The 23,324-nt window shown below is 31.3% G+C and overlaps 2 protein-coding genes and 1 long non-coding RNA gene across 4 annotated transcripts; 2 read left to right on the top strand and 1 right to left on the bottom strand.

Moving 5' to 3' along the window:
* Positions 1-5,078: 5,078 nt before the first annotated feature.
* Positions 5,079-6,847, bottom strand: LOC105781904 (uncharacterized). The gene is made up of 3 exons (XR_001129642.2): positions 6,749-6,847; positions 6,194-6,276; positions 5,079-5,333 (listed from the first exon to the last, which is right to left on the bottom strand). It is a non-coding gene; the product is annotated as an uncharacterized LOC105781904 (long non-coding RNA).
* A 6,387-nt stretch (positions 6,848-13,234) lies between these two features.
* Positions 13,235-17,536, top strand: LOC105782308 (omega-6 fatty acid desaturase, chloroplastic). 2 transcript variants are annotated; one of them, XM_012606974.2, is made up of 10 exons: positions 13,235-13,535; positions 13,627-13,681; positions 14,376-14,617; positions 15,056-15,190; positions 15,306-15,457; positions 15,782-15,904; positions 16,034-16,211; positions 16,581-16,699; positions 16,913-17,027; positions 17,140-17,536. In XM_012606974.2, the coding sequence occupies exons 1-10, from the start codon at positions 13,497-13,499 to the stop codon at positions 17,299-17,301; spliced, it is 1,320 nt and encodes a 439-aa protein (XP_012462428.1). In that variant the 5' UTR covers positions 13,235-13,496; the 3' UTR covers positions 17,302-17,536. The 2 variants fall into 2 exon arrangements, with proteins under 2 accessions (XP_012462428.1, XP_012462427.1); XM_012606973.2 differs by having other exon boundaries at positions 13,240-13,535; positions 15,047-15,190.
* A 2,558-nt stretch (positions 17,537-20,094) lies between these two features.
* On the top strand, positions 20,095-23,196 carry LOC105782307 (probable LRR receptor-like serine/threonine-protein kinase At2g24230). Its single transcript, XM_052626371.1, has 2 exons — positions 20,095-20,408; positions 20,502-23,196. Exon 2 carries the CDS (start codon positions 20,652-20,654, stop codon positions 22,977-22,979), a length of 2,328 nt encoding a protein of 775 aa, XP_052482331.1. The 5' UTR covers positions 20,095-20,408; positions 20,502-20,651; the 3' UTR covers positions 22,980-23,196.
* The last annotated feature ends 128 nt before the right edge of the window (positions 23,197-23,324 follow it).

The raw sequence follows: 23,324 nt of genomic DNA, 5'->3' as shown, positions 1-23,324 counted from the left end.
AATCAGAAGAGTGGTTTCAGGACCACAAATCCAAAGTCGTAAAATTTATTTTAATATTATTTTGAGGTCTACAGCATGATAATATGATAGTATAAAAAATTCGTTAAGAAATTTTACTGTTTGTAAGCTTAATTTATGAAAACGAACTAAATCGCATAAAGTGCAAAAGTTGTATTCTATTAGCTAAATGTGTTAAATAGCTATAGAACCTTAAAGTAGAAGTCCTTATGTGGTAATTAGACCATTAAATGAGTTAGTGGATGTGCATGGCTTGGTAATTGAGTAATTTTGAAAGTTAGGTAATGGTAATATGGTAATTAGGCAATTAAATGATAAAAATAAACAAAACAAAAGCTAGCTATCATCTTTTCCTATTTCTTTCTTCTTCAACCGAAAAACACAAAGAAAAGGGGAGTTTTGAAGCTTGAAATTCGGCTAGGCTAAATCCATTGCATGTAAGTAAAGTTTTGGTCCGTTTTTAATAATTTTTATGTTTTCGGGATCGTTGTAGCTTAAGCTAGCTAAATAGGGACTAATTTGCAATATGATTGAAATTCTAGGGTTTTTCCATGTGAGCATTCTAGTTGTTCTTGAAGTTTAATGGAAGAATATGAATCCTTATTGTTAAATAAATAACTTTTGTTAAATGATTTTTAGTGAAGTTGTCAAATATGGATTAAATTGAGAAATATGAAAATTATGTGTTAAATATGTGAAATTGTGAAATGTATGAGCTGCTATATGCACATATGAAATTTGGCTAGGCTTATATAGGGATGAAATTTCATGAATTTCATTTTACGAGCCTAGGGACTAAATTGTAAAAAGGTCAAAATTATAGGGACAAAATAGTAATTTTTCCAAAACATGAATTTTAGATTGAATTGAATAGAATTGTGATTAAAGTAGTTAAATTTGATTATATAGATCAAGAAAAGCAACAAACGGAATTAGATCGAGGAAAGGACAAAGTTATCGAATAAACGATCATTTTTCGTTATACAAGTTCGAGGTAAGTTCGTGTAATTAAATTGAGTATTTATATGCTTTAAATGGAAATATATGTGTGTGAAAGATTTTGTAATACCCCGAAAATTACTACAGTAAGAAAGTAAGATAATATCCTTGATACAAGAAAATAAGGAAATAAAATGATAAAAGGGTAATATTGAGTCAACATTGAGAAATATATTATGACATATTAATTCAAGAAAGGATAAAATTGCAAAAGTGAGAAAAGTTTTGTTGCTCAAGAGTAAATACTCAAAATTTGAGGGGTTAAATTGTAAATACAAAAAAATTGAAGGACCAATAATGTAAATATTTAAGGGTGGAATAATCTAGAAACTAAGGAAAATGGATGAATTAGGACCAAATTGAAAAGGTGAAGAATTCTGAGGGACTAAATTGCAATTTTACCAAATTAAGTGATGACTCAATGATGGAATTTGAAAAGATTGTAAAGGGCTAAATGGTCAAATAGAGAGAGAATTCTAGAAGGTAATGATGATGTTTGTGATATTTTTAATTAATTAATTAGATAAATATTATTTTATTAAAATTTTTAGTATTATTTTATTATTAAATGATTAATATAAAAGGGAGGAAAGATTATGAAAAATCATCATCTTTCCATGCAACCAACGTTAGAAGAGAAGAGAAGAAAGAAAGTTTTGCTTTCTTTACAATGTGGTCCTTTCACCAAAAATTCACTATTTTTACCTAGAAATTAAAAGAATTTCCATAGCTTCCAAGAGAGAAAATTAATAAGGAGACAATGGGGAGCTAGAATGTCAAGTTAGATTCAAGAAATAGAAGCTGGAGGAGAGAGAAAATTAAGTTAAAGATTGAAATCAATAGCACAAGGTAAGAACATCAAGATTTCAATATATTTTTAAGTTTGTTATTGTTGAAAAAGGATGGAAATGATGTTATAGTAGAGTGTTCTTGATATATTAGTGAAGGAAATAAGTGAAAATGATGGGAAATATTATAGAGAAAGGGAATAAGGGAGTTATAAATTTAGTAATCAACATCTTGCACTAAAACAGTTTTAGATAGCAGCAGTAGGTTATATTTGAAAAATCACCATAAATTGTGGAAATCGAATTAGAGGATGAAAAAATATGGAATTAAATCTTATTAAGTCTAGTTTCTCATAGAAGAAACGGTGTAAGTAATGGAATTGTAAATCATGAGATATAATAAATTTTGTGAGACAATGTCAGAATGAATTCGGGTTCTCCTGTTCTGACTTTGAAAAATCATAAAAAATTGAATAAAAATAATTAGAGGCTTAAATTTATATGTTTAAAATCCTGAATGAGTCTATTTTCAATAGAAATAAACTGAAACATCATCTAAATTCTGTACAAAGAGATAATTAATTTTTAGTGAAGAGGGGTCGGAACTGTCAAACAGTGAAATAGGGGAAACTTTAAAGAATAAACTGCACTTATTGGCTAAACCAAATATTCTGAAAATTTATGTAAGTCTAGTTTCATATGAATTTAGTGGATCTTAATTCGGAGTTCCGTAACTCAAGATATAAATAATTTAGTAACTATGACTCAAGTGGACAGCTTTGAATTAATATATAAATAAATGATGGAATTATAGATAATGTTACATATAAGCATATTATACATTAAGGATGTGGAATGGAGAGGAGGAGGAGGAAAATAAATGATTATTCAACTAGCATGAGTTTTCATTAAAATGGCCAATTTGCATGTTTTAGGTTCAAGGACTAAATTGAATAAAAGTAATATTTTAAGGGTAAATTGGTAAAAATATCAAAAAGTGACCAAATTGCATGAAATGAATTGCTTTATTATTTAAATTAATAAATTGAATGAAATATTAATTTAGATCATGATTGGGTGGAAATTGAGGAAAATAGAAAATTACCAAAATGTCCCTCAATTTTTGGTATTTCGCAATTTAGTCCGTAAGTTCGTAACTTGAATTATATTCTTAAATGCTTGAAATGTATGTTATTGATGTGAATATGATTTGAATGTTCATTGTATGAAAATTGATGAAACATTGATATATTTGATAAAAAGGGGAATAATGCATTGAATGGATGTATGAATGTTTATCACACTATCCATTAATTCTATCGGTAATTTTGGATGTTTTGATTCTGGTTATAATGACATGTATGAGTTAAATTGGCCAACGTTAGCTCATTAATGTTTTGATTTTGATTGATTTTAAATATGAATGCTTGATGAAATGAAATGTCTGTAAATTAATTTGTAAACTCTGGTAATGCTCTATAACCCTATTCTGGAGATGGATACGGGTTAGGGGTGTTACAGATTTAATTATTATGTATAATTACCGAGAGCATAATCGACGACGTACGAAGAATACCGAGCCCCGTTTGAACCTTAAGAATTCATAGGATACAAATGACATGTCACTAGGGTTACCGTTTTAGTTGAGGTCCTGCATTTGTTGCGGACTCACCGTAGCTCGTATGAGCTTACCAATTTGTAGCTCGTGAGAGCTTATCGATACTCAGCTTGTATGAGCTTACCGATATTCAGCTCGGAGGAGTTTACCGATTATCGCTCGTAGGAGCATACATGTGAAAGAATTGATGGATTGCAGTTCAGTACACCTCGTGTGTAACACCCCTAACCCGTATCCGTCACCAGATTAGGGTTACGAGGCATTACCAAATAAGACACAGTTCAGCACAATCATTTGTCTCCTTTCGTACACCAAAGAATAACAATACATTTATAACATTATCAAACTTGAATATCTTCAATTTACTTATTTTAAATTCAAATATATGAAATGATAATTACAATTCAAATCAATCATACCTTACTAAGCATGTATCACAAATAAACACATTTCAAAATTCAAACTAATTCAATTTAAACATACATCAAAGCTCAATCGAACATATTCTATAATTAACAAATTCGAACCAAACTTGTATACATCGAGTCATGTTAAATTATATAATACTTTCAATATTTGATTTCCTAAATCCATCGTATTAATGACATTTTCATAATTAAATCATATTCAAGCATATATCTTCACTTTTCATATATAGAAAATATGTCCGTACATAATTTCACTATCTAAATATCAAACATTGCATTTCATAACTTCGTATATGTACATAATGAAACCAATATGTATACAACTTAATGTCCAATCACATTTACAACATTAGTAACATTATATTATGACGTACATACCTTTGATGTCATTATATTATAAACATATGACCATTTCAATGAAATCATTCAATCATAAACTATATACGCTCAATACAAATCAACTTATCCTTTAATCGACTAATCCAATAAATTTATAAAAGCTAAATTCAAACTTGTATTACTCACTTAACTATCATTACCGAATTTGTATGAATCTTATTCATAAATTTTAAACCTACCTTGAAATCATTTATATTTATCATTTAAAAGACTAAAACATGCATATTTATCTATTACAAGTTTATGCATAAGAATACACCATTTTAGCCATATCAAAAAATCCATACAATTCATATCATTTTACGATATAAAATCGAATATTAAGTCCACTTGCATGAGCAAATCGTACCTTTATTAAATACTCCACATTCCTAATTTATTTCATAACAAATTGACATCCATAAATAACCTCATAAATTGTACAATATTTAGCCATTAAATCATAAGTCAAAATATGCCATTTCGAGTTCACTTAATTACTAAATTACATAACAATACCTTAACAAAGCATATCAAACAAGATTCACATATATTTACTTATAAATAAACCGTGGCGAAACACTAAGACTAAAACCAAACATATCACACATATCATATATATAAATATATATATAACACATAACCAAGATTAATTAAGCTTGAATATCATTTACCTCATTACCAAGCACATGACTAAAACACCATAATATATATATATATATATACACCATGGCCAATTTAGAGATTAACATATTATACCAACTCACTTCACTTATATGCTTTAACTAAGCTCACCTATGTCGAATTATTTACCACCTTCTTGACAAAACATATCAAACATAATTCACATAAATAAATATGCATTAGCTGAAATACCAAAATCAACATATCTATCACTTGATCAAAAGTATAAAAACCATGCTTAACAAAATAAATAAGCCATTTTTTTTTTGCATGGCTCATATTTACATACCCAAAAATCAAACATATTAACTAGACTATACATGCCGTAAGTTTAAATTCAAACTTAGTAAAATACCGAAAACAGTCGATAGTGTGATAGACTTCTCTGATGATTCCCGTGCTCTTAACCAACTTCCAAATCTATAAAATTGAAAGCGATTACACACAGTAAGCTATTAAAGCTTAGTAAGCCATAAGCAAATAAACATTTAATCATTTACATAAATTAAGCTAGACAATTAGTAATAAATCATTATAATTTCAGATATAATTCAATTTATCAATTTATATATATATCAAAACTTATATAATTTGTAATAACTTCCCTCTTTACCGAATAATCAATTGAACATTAATATAACCAATCATCACTTTCCTCAATGCACATATACATCAAAGGCCGAATACATATATATTCAAATATGCAATCACATAATTCATATTTCGCATAACTTCATATCATCAATTCAAGTATACAACTTACCTTATTTTCAAATAGGTAATCAACTACCACATACCTGGTCACTTAGCCTGATTTATACATTCGTACACAACTTATCTTTGCCCGTTGAACCATTCGGAATTAAAAAGGATACTCGGATAGTCGAAAGACTCGTACAATGCCAACGTCCCAGACGTGGTCTTACATGTAATCACATATCGATGCCACTGTCCCAGACAGGGTCTTAAACGAATCAAATACGATGCCAATGTCCCAGACATGGTCTTACACGTAAACACAAGTCGATGCCAACGTCCCAGACGTGGTCTTACACGATAACACATATCGGAAATCCTATGTCATGACATATGTATCCTATCTATTCCTAAGGTTCGTAAGGGCTTTCGGACAACGTATCTCGATCAAATCAAACACGAAATAAAACTTCCTGGCTTATCACACATTCGACCAATACACATATATATCCACAAAATTCAATTCAACAAATAACATTTATATATTTGCAAATTCAACAACATTTATATGCTAATAGACTTACCTCGGATGTCGTCGACTGTTAAATCAGCTACTCGACCACTTTTGTATTTCCCCGATCCAAATCTAATTTCTTTAATTCTTGATCTAAGCATATTCAAATTAAGTTTATTTAAACATCATTCTATTCAATTTAGCCTAAAAACACATAAATAGGAAAATTACAATTTTGCCCCTAACATTTCACACTTTTTACAATGTAGTCCCTTTTGCTCAAAACACAAAATACACAAAATTTGACTACACTCCTTAAGGGCCGAATATTCCTAGTGTCCATACAAGCCCACATATTTCATTTATTTCATATTTTAGTCCCTAAAAAAATTATTTTTACAATTAAACCCTAATTACTCAAATTCATCAAAAATTCAAAGACAAAACATGTTAATCTTTCACATATCTTTCATATTCCATCATCAACTATCACAAAGCTCAAGCATTCATCAATGGCATTTCTCAAAATCATCAACAATTCACAAAATTAAGATATGGGTTTTGAAGTATTCAAAGCAACGATCTCAAAAACGTAAAAATTATCAAAAACCGAACAAAAACCAACCTTGAATTAAGCTTCAAAATGGTCGAATGTTTCAAGCTTTCAAACCTTGTTTTTCTTTTCTACATTCGGTGAAGAAAGATGAACATAAAATGGTGGCTTTTAATGTTTTGTTTTATTATAACATATATTATTATATTATTATTATTTTAACTTTTATTTATATATATATAAATCACATATCATCATTATGCCATCCACTACCTATTATTATTGGCTAATTACAACATAAGGCCTCAAAATTATAAAGACAACAACAATTAGGCACTTTCTTAATTAACCATCAAATTTTCATTTTACGCGATTAAGCCATTTTTTTCAAATTAAGCACACAAACAATAAAATTAATTCACGAAACTTTCATATATGTAAATTCACACATAATTAACACAGAAAATAATATTAAAATATTTTTCAGACTCGAATTTGTGGTCCCAAAAACCACTGTTCCGATTAAGGTCAAAATCGGGCTGTTACATCGTGTGTACCACCCGCGTATCTAATGATATTCTAAATGGTTTAATGGGCATAGTGTTATTATGAGATTATACAAGTTTGATATGAACAAGTACAAGTATTTACATGGAAATTGTTGATATTTGATATATGTTTACATGGCTTAGATGTTACAAGTACATGGAATTCAATTAATTGATGAATTCATATATGATTCTCGGTTTTATGTGAATATATGACTAACATGATTATGGATTGTATGATAGACTTTGGCCAAACTAAATTGTGCCTTGCTTTGAGTTGCTTACTTAAATGGTAGTCAAATGGTAAGTCTAATTTCGTATCACACGAACTTACTAAGCTTAATTGATTACTCTATTTATTTTTCTGTGTCTTATAGTGTTTCGGTAGCTCACTCGGATTGGAAGTTTTCGAAGATCGCATCACACTATCAAACGTTATTTTGGTACTTATGACTTTATATTTTGAGTTAAATGGCATGTATAGGTCATTTTGGCTAATGGTAGCCTTTATGTTATATTGTGTATTTAGCCATTTGATTTGGCTTGAATTTGGTATATTTTGTTATGTAAATATGTAAATGACCTTATTGTATATGATGTATGGTTGTCATGTAATGCTTTGTTTGTGAATTGATATTAGGGTACCAAATGGTTGAAGTTAAAATGTGGTATGCATGTTGAATTTAGGCACTAGATCTCATAGGTGAGGTTGACCATGTAGGTATACTTTAGAAGTATATTTGGTATGTTTTAAAGTGATCATTTGAATGTGTTTATAGGTATCATGTTGTATGTGTGAAAGTACATGTTATAAACTTGATATTGGTTGGTTTTAAGTGCCTAATTATGCCTCAATTCTATACAAATTGATGTGTATAGGTTGGTATCAATGTGGGTGAGGAATATGGCTTGGAAAATGACTTATTTTTGTTCACACGGGTAGAGATACGGTCGTGTGTCACAGCCGTGTGCCCCTTAATACTTCTATAGAAATCAAGTTAGTAGCTTCACACGGCCTAGCATACGGGCGTGTGGCTGGGCCGTGTCGCACAAGTTAGTATACTCTCCAGTTTTCACACAGCCTGACACATGGGCGTGTGAGGTTATTTCGAAGGGTACACAGCCTGGCACAAGGGCGTGTGGTTGGCCGTGTGACCCAAGTCAGTGAGTTACATGGGGTCAGACACGGGCTAGGACACGACCGTGTGATCCCATTTAGAATGCCCACACAGCCTGAGACATGGGCGTGTCTCTCACACAGCCTAGCCACACAGGCGTGTGTCCTCTGCACTTTAAAAAATTTTCCATATTTTTTTAAAATTTCCTTAAGTACTCGGTTTAGTCTTAAACCACTTTTAATGTCTATTTAGGGCTTTGAGGGCTCGTATTAAGGACTATATGATTGAATTTGGATGGCTTTTGTTTACAATGAGAAATGAACATGGATTGTATGATTGTATGAGTTATAAGTCAGGTAATACTCCATAACCCTGTTCCAGCGCCGGATACAGGTTAGAGGTGTTACAATAACCAATATGCCTATGCATTGAGGTAATGATATCTTTCTCTATAAACTTTGAATAATGGATTCAATTGATGATATTTGGAATTTGTGATAAATATTCGAATTTATGTTTTTTATTTATATAAATTTTGAGACGTTGATATTATGATGGTATGTGTTACAAAGCTGATTATGATGTAATGCCCCGTTAAACAATGCTAGACGTAGTTCGGGTGTACTTGGCAAGCCATAGGGTCATCGATATAGTGATTTACTAGCCATCATTTCCGAGCAATCTGAGATGACAAAATGAACAGTACGAACAAATAGTAAAAGTCATCGTTGTCAGACAACCCAAGACGGTAGAATATACAAATTCTAAAAGTCATTGTTATCGAGTAACCCAAAATGTTAGAATAAAATAGATTTGTGTATCCGTCCTAATGTTTATCTTCGAGTAATAAGGGCCGAAATCAATAAGTATTGAAAATGATATTAAAAAATGAAATAAATAAGAAGGTTGAAAAATGATATGATGAGTTAAAATAGTATTTATCAAAATAATTTGTACTTGTTAAATATTATACTTAGTTTATTCTTAATGCAATATGTTTGAATTTGAATTATATTAGCACCATTGAATATTCAATACTCAGCGTATGTTTTGTTCATTTCTATGTGTAGATATCAGACGAGGATTTCCGCTAGTTTAAAATGTCAAAGCATCCATTCTAGAAAACTCAGCTCCGAAATTTTTTCGCTACCTCTTTTGTATGTATATATGTGTTTGAGTGGGAATGACATGTGTCGAAACCAACTTTTATTTTGGAAAAAAATAAAAATTAGTTGTCGACTTTAAAAAAAATAAAAATTGGGAGTCGCCACCAATCTTTTATTGATGTGTGATTGGATCACCTAAAAATAGCTTTGGTCTACGAGTTTTAGAAAAATGGATCCGGGAGTCAGTTACGTATGAGGAAGGATTAACACCCTCGTAACGCCCAAAATTGGTACCTAGTTAATTAATTAGTGTCTTAATGTAAAAAATTTAAAAATATGATCCTGAATAAAAACTTAAAAAACGTTACTTATTAAGACTCTTATCATTTCGGAGAAAGAAAATGTCACACCCAAGGCGTTAGGGCACAATTTCTCAAAATCCTAAACTTGGAATATTTCCATTGTTATTATTATTTTTTAAAAATCTTTGTCTCGAGAAATCAATACGTCACATCCAATACGTTAGGATACAACATATTAAATTCCCGACAACAAGCTTTTCATTTTATTTTTTGATTAATGAGCAATTTTTGATTGTTAGATTTAACGAAGAAAATTGGAACCCAATACGTTAGGGCTCAATTTCCTTGAAAATCCTAAATACAAGTATTATCTCAATTTTAAAAATTTTAAAATCGAGTAAAAAATGATGTAATGCTACATTAAGTGTAAAATACAATAATAAATACAACAATGGCATAGAAATAAACGAAATTAATGTACATAAAAAACGACATGTAAAGTATCAAATGAACAAAATATAAATGAAAACATAAATCAATAAGCAAATGAAGGAAATAAACAAAAATATAAAGAGAAAAAAAGTACAAAATATATAAATGAAATTATAAAGAATAAAAGACATACACATGGTTTACATATAAAATTTTGGACTATAGAATTTATAACAAAATATATAATGCATTTATGAAAATAAAGAAAAATATATAAATATGTATATATATATATATTATAACATATGTGTTGAAAATATAAGTTTGTATTTAAGCAAATAAAAACATAGAAATGTATGTATATATATATATATATATATATATATATATATATATATATATATATAAATATTCATTAGAAAAATATATAAATACATACATGTACATATATACAAAAATAAAAAAATTTGAAACTAAATATAAAAGTATATATATGTATATAAAAGTTAGGAAGTAAAAAAATAAAACATATGTATAAAATATATATATATATAAGCATACGATACTATATATAAAACAATATATATATTACATAAAAACGATGCATGCACATGAATATAAAATAAAAATAAAAATAATAAATAATAAATAATAATAATAATAATAATGATACAAGATTAATGATGCCACATAATAGTATTAATAATATTAAAATAATAAATTTAATAATAAAAAACTAAAATAACAAATAGAGGATTAAATAGCATCAATAATCAAAGACCAATGAATTTAAAACAAAGAGTATAAAATAAAAAATATAAGGCCAAATAAAATGTAAACAAATTTGAAAATAATGAATTTGAAAATGAATAATAAGGGAAAAAGAGATTTGAAATCAACAATATACAAATCAATAAATAAATTATACACAAATCAACAAAATAAGAACACAAGAGAGAGAGAGAAATTTGAGTAAATACTCTTAAGAATTATTATTACTCCCCACTTCCGTCCTTTACAATGAAGGGAGAGGCATCTATTTATAGTTGAGCCTCCCCAAATCCAACAGTACAAATTAATTACATCAACGGCTAATATTAAAATCTAAAATTACAAAATCATATCTTCTAAGATTGCATATCATATCTAAGATTGCATATCCTTGAAGATTATGTTTCCATATGCATCAAGCTTGTAGATAGACCTTCAACCTTTTCAAGTAATGGGCCATCCCGATCGGGCCAAATGATATAATTTTGGACTTTATTTTATTATTTTGGGTTTTTTTTTTTTGCCCGGGCTAAATTGGCCTATTACAACATGTACCTAGATTGTTTTGGGTATGTTGTTTAAGGGTTCATTTTGGTATATTTGGTATTTAACCTAAAAGGTTTTATAAGATGAATTTTAATATTTAATTAGTAGATAATTAAGCTAGTTTTTATATGTTTGTTTATGTGAATTAGTTGGTTAAATGATGTTACATTGATGGTTATAATTTGATGATGTTTGGTTTTGTTTATATGAGTTTAATTGATGATCTTAATTTGATGTAAAGTTTATGTGTGTTTGAGGTACCATTTGTTATGGTTTGAACACTTGAAAATGTGTATTTAGAGTTATTTTACCATTGAGTTTCGAGACAACATGAACATGTCTCGAGACTATAAGAACAAAATTTACCTTATATTTTAATCTATATGCTTAATGTCTTGAGACTTGGCAAGCTAGTCTCGAAACAATCCTATTAAAGTCTCGAGAGAAGTGATTTTTGTCACGAGATAAGTAAATTTCGAAACTAAATTAGTTGTGCCCTACTCTAGGTCTTGAAACAAGAATCCCTTGTCTCGAGACAGTTAAACATCGAAGCAAATTTAAGGAAACATGGGAGGTTGGTCTCTAGACCTAATCTCGAGACACCACCTTTAGTGTCTGAGACATATTGACATCGAACCAAAAATAGTTAAAATAAAATGAGTTCTATCTCGAGACAAGAAGTCTTCTGTCTCGAGACACAACATTGAAATTTGATAGTTGAGTTTGAATCCAATTTCTAATTCTAAATTTAACCAACCATAACCCCGTAGTATGATGAATTGAATCCTAAACACTATTAATACATATTAGTGAATGTAATTAATGATTAAATTACTTCGATAACGTAACGTGACATCATGCATTCGAATCCATCAACCAAATTAAATGTGGGGTGTAACAATATTATGCCCACGCAACTTTCAATTTCCAACCTTAACACTCTCTCCACATTATTATCCATAACCGAGCAAAAGATGATTAAGGAATAGTTAAATTTGTAAGTTACTATACGTGTCCATTGCTTTTGATTTGACAAGGAATTGGTCAAATTCTTGGGGATCATACATGATGTTGCTTTTGTTTTCATAAACCATTTTCCCAATGAGTTAAGGACGGTGGTCAATCAACTCTTAACTCTTTGATGGAACATGGAAAACGTGCATCAAATCGAAGTGGGGAAGTGGAAGCTTTATGAGAAAGATTAGGGCATGCAATTCATGCTTTTCAATGGGAGAGCTTTTCAAAATTAGGGAAATGTCACAAATCCACGCAACGCAACTTGTGTATGTCCAAAAACGAGTTGCCGGTGAGGAGGTCTACTCGTTCGGGGAAAAGTTCAATACGTCGAATTTAAGTGCATATATCTCAATTTAAACATTTATATGGCCGGCGGATTATTTTTCTATTTATGATATTTTTAGTATTTAATAATAAAAAATAGATATGATCATAATATTAAAAATGGAAAATCTAAAAACCTAATTATCAAATACAGAAATATCTCATACAATGTATAAAGGCATAGACATGGTGGCATGGTTTAACAATTTATGGGAAAAAATAAAACTAACCCTTTTTGATTCATTCGAAAACAAGAAGGAAAACAAAACCCAAATCCAGAAAGACATGGATGATAAACAAAATGGTAAGTGGTAGTGGTAGCCATTAGTGTTGAATAACGCGTGCATTGTTATCCACAAAATGGAAAAGGCGGTTTAGAGAGGGAGAGAGACACAGACCACACAAGAATTGTAAACTTGGCTGGGGTTGTGTTGTCAATATTATCATTTCCATTGAAGAGAGAGGAGTTCAGAGTCTTTTCAAAGGGTTCTCTCTCTCTATTTTTTGTCCCTTCCTTTCTTTTGTCCTTTAAAACGGCTTAAAAAAAGCCTATCTTTCTCCTCCCTGTCTTCTTCTTCTCTTCAACTTCATTAAACACTCTTCTAAGAAGAGAAGGGAAAAAGTGAAGGTGCCTGCTTTCCGTCATTCCCGATTCCATGGCTTGTAAAATCTCAAATTCCATGTTCCTTTGCTTGGTATGTTCTGATTTCTCAATATTTTTACAAATATATATATGTTCTTTGTTTTGAATTCTAAATTTCGTTCCTTTGTTGGTTTGATTTTCAGGGTCCTAGTCAAAGGCCAATTAGGAGCCAAACAATTGCTATTCATTCTTCTACTGGTATTCAACTTTCTTTCTCTCTTTAATCTTGGCTATTAAACTCAATAATTTCAACCTGTAGACCACTTGGTGAAGTTTTTGGTGCATTTGGTGAGATGGGTTTTGTTAGTTTGATGTTTTTCATTAGCTAGTGTTCTTTGCCATGGTTTCTTTGAGCTGCATTATCTGTTGATTATGGCAATTTCATTTCTAAGTTAATCAGTGCCTTATCTTACTCTATTGCACCATAGTGTAGTGTCACTGGTTCTGATAATTAGCTATAGTATTTCTTAAGACATCATTTTATTTGCAAACTTGAATAAGCTAAGCTGCAAAAAGAGGACATGGGGTACCTTATGAAACAAATTGACAACAATTAAACCATTATGTGGATGCTCTCTTGCTTATGCTTTGAAGTTGAAGCACTGAATGGCTATATGCTCAATTGAAAGAACTTCAAGACTCAAGTGGACAAGTAGGTAGTTTCTTGTTGTTCATCAGGCCCCATGTGAAGCTTCTTGTCAAGAAATGATAGACTTCTGTACTAGTTTATGCCAAATACGATGTTAACTTCTTGATCTAAATCAATCTGAGTCCTTTCAGAGTTGTTAGCCTTCACGCATGTATGATTAGCGTTGTGTGGTATGAACCTATATGCTATCATTCTATATGATTTCCTCTCATTTACCGTATTAATGCATTTTTCCCCCATTAGCAAGTATCTGTCATTTGAAGTGGGACAATCTTCTTGTTAAGGGAATTAACCATAGGAAGGGTATAATTCCCTTAAGAAGGAATAAAGTCATACAAGCTGTGGCGGTTCCAGTAAGACCATCTTCAGCAGACAGTGCTGAGTACAGAAAACAGTTAGCGGAAACTTATGGATTCAGGCAAATTGGAGAGCCTCTTCCTGATAATGTTACATTAAAGGATGTTATAGACACCCTTCCAAGAAAGGTATTCTTTTTTATGGTTCCCATACATCCTACTTGTTCAGATCATTTGCGATGAATTTGGTCCAGAGTATAATGTTTTGCCATTTTGAACATGCTGCTGAGTGAGTTTTTGGGTTCTATGATTGTCTGTATGAGCAAGATTGTATAATGAGATAATTTTATTGAAGAATTGTGCCTTTGTTCCTTTCATGGTTAAATATAATAAAATAGTTTTGCATTTACAGTGGATCAGGTTGTTTGAGCATGTTTCTTATTTATGACTTATTCCGATACTTTGAACTGAGGGGAGCAAAAAATTAAGCATGACTGTTTTTCTTCTTCTTTTTTTATTACCTAATTGAATTTATGAACTTGAATATGAAAATGCTAGTACTTAACCAATAAATCTCTTTACTGATTTCCTCTTCTTTTTCCCAAATTTTCTTCTGAGGTGTTTGAGATTGACGATGTGAAAGCATGGACTTCAGTTTTAATATCTGTCACTTCCTATGCATTGGGGATCTTCATGATTTCAAAAGCCCCATGGTATCTACTTCCTTTAGCTTGGGCATGGACAGGAACAGCAATAACTGGGGTACATTTCTTTACATTCTCTTCACTTTTTACCCTTTATTTGTTATAAAACCAAATACAGACATACTTCTATGCCAACTTATTTACTGTATCTTTTTCCCCTGCAATTTCTTTAGTTCTTTGTTATAGGCCACGATTGTGCTCACAAATCATTTTCAAAAAACAAATTATTGGAAGACATTGTGGGAACTCTGGCCTTTCTACCACTAATATACCCATATGAGCCATGGCGGTTTAAGCATGACAGGCACCATGCAAAGACAAACATGTACGTATGATATGTTTATTGTTTTATTATTATCACTGTTGCAGTGAAGTTTTTCAATGTCATTACAGGGGATGCAAACAACATTTTTGCTGCACATGTGTAGATTTTTGCATATGCGTCCTACCCCTTTTAGATGATTAGCTCCTTTACTGCCATGTTATCCTTATACATGTAGTGTAAGCACTTGAATTTCCACACAAGTTGTTTGATATTGTTGCTTTGGGGTGACTAGTTTGGGATTCAATTCAGCTACCACAAAATTCAGCAATGTTCTAATGTTTCACACATTTCTACCCAAGTTATATTATTTATTCATATCTGTAGGTTATCAGAAGATACAGCTTGGCACCCTGTTTGGGAAAAAGAGTTTGAGACTTCTCCTTTTCTACGCAAAGCAATCATGTTCGGTTATGGCCCATTTCGACCTTGGATGTCCATAGCTCATTGGTATGGATGCAAAATAGTTGGTTCTTTTTATTCTGGACTGCAGGGCCCACACTTATCTTAAATGAGTTAAACACACTTCACTTCCATCCTCTTCTCCTACAATATGACTTGTATATTTCAAATGCATAGGTTGATATGGCACTTTGATTTGAACAAGTTCAGACCGAATGAAGTCAAAAGAGTGAAGATCAGTTTGGCTTGTGTTTTTGCCTTTATGGCAATTGGATGGCCATTGATCATCTATAAGACAGGAATAATGGGATGGATCAAGTTTTGGCTAATGCCATGGTTAGGCTATCACTTTTGGGTAATGCTACTTTCAAGTTTCATGCGGTTATATTTTATTAGTTCAAACATCTTTAACAGGAAATCATCACTTGATAAGATTTGATACCTGTGAAACTCTATACCAGTTTGGTGGACAATAATTTATCTTCTAATGCCATTTAATCATGTGGAAAACCGGCCTTATTTCGTTTAGTCTAATATTGACCAAAGTGATACTTGAAACAAGAGCTATTTGAAGCGAATAACTTCATATATTTGCATGTTTTGTTATGAGTTGATTAATCATAGATTGTCAACCCGTGGCTTGATGTGAATGTAGTGATTTAATTATGCAAATGAAACTTATTTATATACCCTTAGAAGTTGTGGTTTTTCTTAAATTGGACAGATGAGTACATTCACAATGGTGCATCACACGGCCCCTCATATACCCTTCAAACATTCAGATGAATGGAATGCGGCTCAGGCTCAGCTTAATGGAACAGTGCATTGTGATTACCCTCGTTGGTAAATATATTAATTTTGCTGCCCTTCTATTGATCTTTTATTTGAGCCATCATGTTTCCCGAAAGCTGATAAACTAGATTATAGAATCAGCTTTATCAGACATCATATTAGGGGATGCCTTTCCACTATTTCTTCATTCAACATCTCATCTATTTCCTCGGATTCATGTCCTTGAAGACTCCGGCAAAATGCTGAACTTTATATATTTGACAGGATTGAGGTCCTCTGCCATGATATCAATGTCCACATTCCGCATCATGTATCTTCAAGGATACCAAGTTATAATCTACGAGCAGCACATAAGTCTATTCAAGAGAACTGGGGACCGGTATGGAGCAGTACTTTTTTAAAATAGTTTGTAGAGCAACAATATGGTCATTTTCAAACTCCCTCAGGAGATGCTAATGATTGTTCTCGTTGCATGTTCATGTTCATGACAGTATCTGAACGAGGCTACATGGAATTGGCGTCTGATGAAGACGATAATGACAGTGTGCCATGTTTACGACAGGGAGCAAAATTACATCGGTTTTGATGAACTTGCACCTAATGAAGCTTCTCCAATCACATTCCTGAAAAGAGTAATGCCTGATTATGCTTAACTCCTTATTAAACACCTTGGGGGTCCATTGCTTTTAGGTAATTAGGTAATTTTATTCCAGTTTCAGAAAGTATATTATTCATTTGAATTGTGAATCATTCTTGAAAGTATTATAGTGCAAGTTCCCTGGAAATATCTTTTGTTGATTTTGACTGCCAATACATATATATGGCAATTTATGAATCATGATAGTTGATGGATTTTACTCACAAATATATATGTTGCTTAGACTCGAATCTTAATTGTCCTTTAGCTTATTTATTTATTTATTTATTTTCATTCACTATGAAATAATAATATTTTGTTTGAGTGGTATTGATGATTATTAATTATTAGTAGTAGCACACCTCTTCATTCTTTTGACATAATTGATAGTTACAGGTGCCCCAAAGCTTTAAGTTTGCTTCATTCATACTTAAAAATATTTGGATGGCAATAATCATTCCTCTTTATCAACTTCTATTCATTCATAAACGTTTAACAAAGCCGCAATTTACTTTGTTTTTTAATTACAACCTTTTATTTTCAACTTTTCAGATTAAACTCAACACATTATTGCATTTACCCATTGATATGTTAATAAAACAAAAGGGTAAATTTAATCAGATCCTTCACTTTTAAGCAAAATTCAACACATAATAATAAGAAAAAGGGTAAAATCCATTCGTATTGATTCCATGTTTGTTTAAAATTGTAGTTTATACAGTTAGAACATTAATGTATGGGATATGATAGGAAAAACAGTTTTTAGACTTTACAAGTAGGGTTAGGGGTTAATTAAGGGTTAGAGGTGATTATTAGTTGGGTCAGGTTGTAACAAAATTTTAGACCCATTTTATAGGCTTGGGATGGCTCGGCCTAAAAAATAGCCTGAATTTTTGCTTAAGCCCGGCTTAGATAAAAAAAGTTAAAATTTGAGCCTGGCCCGGCCCGACTTGCTCGTATTAAATTCTTATTATTTTTTACATAAAAATAAATTTTAAAAATATAATACACTAAAAAACATTAAAATAAATGTAAATGTCTCTAAAATAGTAGTAAAATTAATAATAAAATAAGAGTTATATAATATTCAAACAATAACAACAAAATAGTAGCAATATAATAGTAAGATGACAACAATACAGTGGCAAAAATGAAAAAATAATAGCAATTTAATTTTTTGCAAATTTAGGCCGAGCTCGAGCACAAAAAAATTTTACCCAAGGCCCAGCCCATTTTCATTTTTTAAACCGTTCTTTTTTTGCCCAAACCGATTTTTCGAACTTATATTTTTGTCTACATCTTTTCACGTTTCAAACGAGTTTTCGCTCAACCTGACTCATAATCAAGTCTATTAAAGATATAATAAAACGTTTTAAAATAAAAACGTATCAATATTTCAAAATTGCTTTTGAATAAAAAAAAATAAGTATTCACCGTATAAATGTGGCTGATTTATTGTTACTCATCTTCCTAAGTCATTGCAAATGATTAAGATTTTGCTTCTTCAATATTTTTTAAAATTATTTTTTTTAATTTCCTGTCGGATTTGGGCATGCTCAATTGGACCATTTCAAGGTAAATATGGATTAAATTAAAAGGGAGAGATTTTACATGTTGTAAAATTCCATTCATTTCCTATGTATTTTAATTTGGGTCTGAGTTCAAAATATTGACCGCAGTCTTAATATATATTGATAAATAATTTTAAAAGTAAATATAATTAATTATATTTTTAATAAACAATATTTTGTCACGTATTCATTTTAAATCTCCAAAATAATATTAACTGGATTCATGTTGATTGAGTCTTAGCTCGATTGGCATGGGTATTATTGTTAATGTAAGAGGATATGGGTTCGAGTGCACCTATTTATGAGTTAAGGACTTATAATTTATGGTGAAAATACTTTAAAAAGCTGAAATTTTATTTTATTATTACCAAGTAGTAATAGAAAATAGTGATAATGATTATAATGGTAGTAACTATCATAATGAATCCAGAATTCAACATAATCAAGTTGGAGAAATTAAAGTGTCTGTGGGATCAAAATCAAATCAAGGTAAAAAATTGACTCAAAGATTAAATGATATAAAATATAAAAAATAACAAGTTCATTAATTAAAAAAAGAAGAAAAAAAATATATTGTATTTTATAATAAACTAGTTTTATGTCCTGTGTAATGCACGATTTATTCGTTTGTTCTATAAAATTATTATTATTTAAATATTAATCTATTAATTAAAATTGTTTATGAAATAATATTTTGAATATATAAACTAACTTTAAAAAATACTCAAGTTTAAAATATAATATAATGTTTAAATAAAAATATTAAAATATATGCAAATAATTTCAATAGCATATTTCATTTTTTAATTCACATTTACTTCATTTTTTAATTTTATTGTTATATTTTTTTATTTTTTAATATTTAAATTATTTGTTGACGTGACAAATAGTACTATATTAGCATGAAGTATATATGGACTATAACGTGAATTATCACATCAACATCATTAAAAATAATATTTTAGTTGACATTTCCGTTTGACTCCTTTTAAAAAGTTAACGGATAAATTTAAGTAAAAATAAGAATAAAATTAAATTAACTAAACATATTATTATACCAATATATTTTACCAAAAGAAAATGGTTGCATCTTAAATCAATTCTTCTAACACAAAATTGAAGTCTCCTTGTGCTTTTTTCCACTCTATAACTATGACTTACATTCTTTGACTAAAATCTATAGTTAAACAAAGTTTTAACAGGGAGAAGAAAAGGGTTTGAAGAACTGTGATTTACTGATGGAAAAAGAAAAAATGTAAAAGATTTTGTGGTAGTTGCAAGGTAATTATTGTAAGAACTAAGTGTTAATATACTATGTATTAGCAAAAAAAGATGATTAACAGTTTCTAACACTCAATGAAGAATCATTGAACACCCACCAAAACAATATCCTTGATAAATACACCAACCCAAAATTATATTTTGTGTAATATATTTGTATTGAGTTCTCCTTTGAAGCTCAACCTAAAATTATTGAATCCTTGTCTCTGCTTCTCTCCTGTTCTTCAGTTCCAACACAGTCAAAAGTGATCCACTTGCAAAGCCAGACAAGGTAAGCTCACATTCTCTGTAAGAGACCCAAACCTAATGTTCCATTCATTCTTTTCCAAGAGCTTTTTGCTCATTTTGTTGATTTTTCTTACAGGTTTTAGAGCTAGAGGAATGAAAATTCATGTCATAACTAGCTTCAATGGGATTTGCAGAATTTGGACAAGTGTTTGTACGTTGCTGGTGATTTGAAGTTTTAGAGATAAGAGGCTTTTGAGTTGGTGTAAGGTGGTCTTAATATTTAAACATGGCTGAAATGGGTTTTGGTTTCTTCGATTGTTTACTAATTTTGTCGTTGTTGTTCAAGCATGTTACTTGTCAACTACCCAACACGGATTATTTTTATGTCTCTGATTTCCTGAAGAAAATGGGCTCAAACTCTTACATGTCCCACAACAACAACTCTATTTCTGTTTTTACATGGAAAGGGGTACAATGCGATGCCAAAGGGGAGAATGTTATTGGTTTAAAGGCTTCTGGTTTAGGCCTAACTGGTTTGATTCCTGATTCCACCATTGGCAAGCTAACCAAGCTTCGGTTTTTGGATCTTAGCAACAACAAAATCACAGCTTTGCCTTCAGATTTATGGAGTTTAGGGTCACTCAAGAGACTTAACCTCTCCTGTAATAAAATTACAGGGTCTCTCTCTAACAACATTGGCAACTTTGGTCGGCTACAAGTTGTTGATCTTTCAGACAATGATTTCTCTGGGGAAATACCTGAAACTATAAGTTCCCTGGTAAGTTTGCAAACTCTTAAGCTTGCTGGGAATGGATTTGAAGGAAGCATTCCAACAGGTATTCTAAGGTGCTGGTCTTTGGTTTCGCTCGATCTCTCCTCGAATCGTCTTAATGGTACCTTGCCAGATGGTTTCACTGCAGCATTTCCTAAGCTCAAATATTTGAACCTTGCCAGAAATGAGATTTATGGCAACTTGTTTCAAGGTGACATTCATCAGGTAAATTTCAACTGGTCTCATTTGGTTTGTTTAGACTTGTCTGAAAACCGGCTTAGTGGCGAAATTGTCATAAACCTGAGTCAAGCTCTTAATCTTAGACACCTTAATCTTGCATATAATCGATTTGCTAGACAAAAATTCCCGAGAATCGGAATCCTTTCGAGTTTAGAGTATCTCAATTTGTCTAAAACCAGCCTCGTCGGTCATATTCCGAGTGAAATTTCAGAACTGAGTTATTTACATACACTTGATGTTTCATCAAACAATTTGAGTGGAGAAATCCCTGTTCCTGTCTTGCAAAAACTGCCATTGATGAAGAGATTCAACTTCTCTTACAACAACTTAACCCTTTGTGCTTCAGGTTTCTCCCTTGACACCTTTGAAACAGCCTTTTATGGTTCATTAAACAGTTGTCCCATTGCTGCAAATCCTGTCCTGTTCAAAAGAAGAGCTCATATACACAAAGTTTTCACTCTTAACCTTGCTTTAGCTTTAACCCTTGCCATGGTCTGCTTGCTCGCCGGTTTGCTATTCTTAGCCTTTAATTGCAGAAAAAAATCTAGGACATGGCTAGTTAAACAACCTTCATATAAAGAAGAACAAAATATGTCAGGTCCGTTTTCTTTCCAAACCGATTCGACCACATGGGTGGCTGATGTTAAACATGCAACATCAGTCCCTGTAATGATGTTTGAGAAACCATTGTTAAACATCACATTTGCAGACCTCTTGTCTGCAACTTCAAATTTCAGTATAAGCACCTTAGTGTCAGAAGGGAAATTTGGGCCTGTTTATAGGGGATTTCTGCCTGGTGGGATCTATGTAGCTGTTAAAATCTTGGTTCATGGATCAACATTGACTGACCATGAAGTTGCAAGAGAGCTCGAGTATCTTGGTCGAATCAAACACCCGAATCTTGTCCCGTTAATCGGATATTGCTTGGCTGGGGATCAAAGGATTGCCGTATATGATCACATGGAGAATGGAAACTTGCAGGACTTATTACATGATACTTGGGAAGAAGACTCTGAAGGGCTATCAACATTAACAACATGGAGATTTCGACACAAAATAGCACTCGGCATTGCACGAGCATTGGCGTTTCTTCACCATGGCTGCTCACCTCCATTAGTCCACAAAGATGTTAAAGCTAGTAGTGTTTATCTTGACTTGAACTTGGAGCCTAGATTGTCGGATTTTGGATTGGCTAAACTTTTTGGAACTAGTCTAGAGGATGATGAAATTAGCGGTAGATCACCTGCCTATGTATCACCAGAGTTTTCTCAGCTGGAATCTGATGATGCCCCCACACCAAAATCCGATGTATATTGCTTTGGTGTTGTTTTGTTTGAGCTAATCACAGGGAAAAAGCCGATCGGAGACGATTATCCTGAGGAACAAGAAGCAAATTTGGTTAGTTGGGTTAGAGGATTGGTGAGAAAAAACCAAGGTTCAAAAGCCATTGATCCTAAAATTCGTGATACAGGACCAGTTTACCAAATGGAGGAAGCCCTCAAGATTGCATATCTGTGTACGGCTGAACTTCCTACAAAGCGACCAAGCATGCAACAAATTGTTGGCCTTCTCAAGGATATTGAACCCACAGCTTCTCAATGAAGAACAATGACTATAAATTGGCAAATCAGTTTGGTTTTTTCCTATGCCACCATGGGAGGGTGAGGATGCTTGTATCTGTTAAACTCTCCTTTAAATTATAATTTTTATATACAGGAGTTTATTACTTGAAAATTACCGATCATTTTACTTTAAATTTATAAAATCTTGTTTGTTAACTCGAGTTGTTCAAATCTATTGATATTGAAAGTTTAATTTATTACTATATCAATCATAATTATTTACAATTAATAGAAAATAATAACTATCATGATAATGATCTTTGGTTGTCCACTTTAAAATTGAACAAGATTAAATTACTCTGATTTTATTTTTGAGAGAGACTAA

Source organism: Gossypium raimondii, chromosome 13, assembly GCF_025698545.1.
Source record: "Gossypium raimondii isolate GPD5lz chromosome 13, ASM2569854v1, whole genome shotgun sequence".
Classification (NCBI taxonomy): Eukaryota; Viridiplantae; Streptophyta; class Magnoliopsida; order Malvales; family Malvaceae; genus Gossypium; species Gossypium raimondii.
This window is presented reverse-complemented; position numbering and strand designations above follow the sequence as displayed.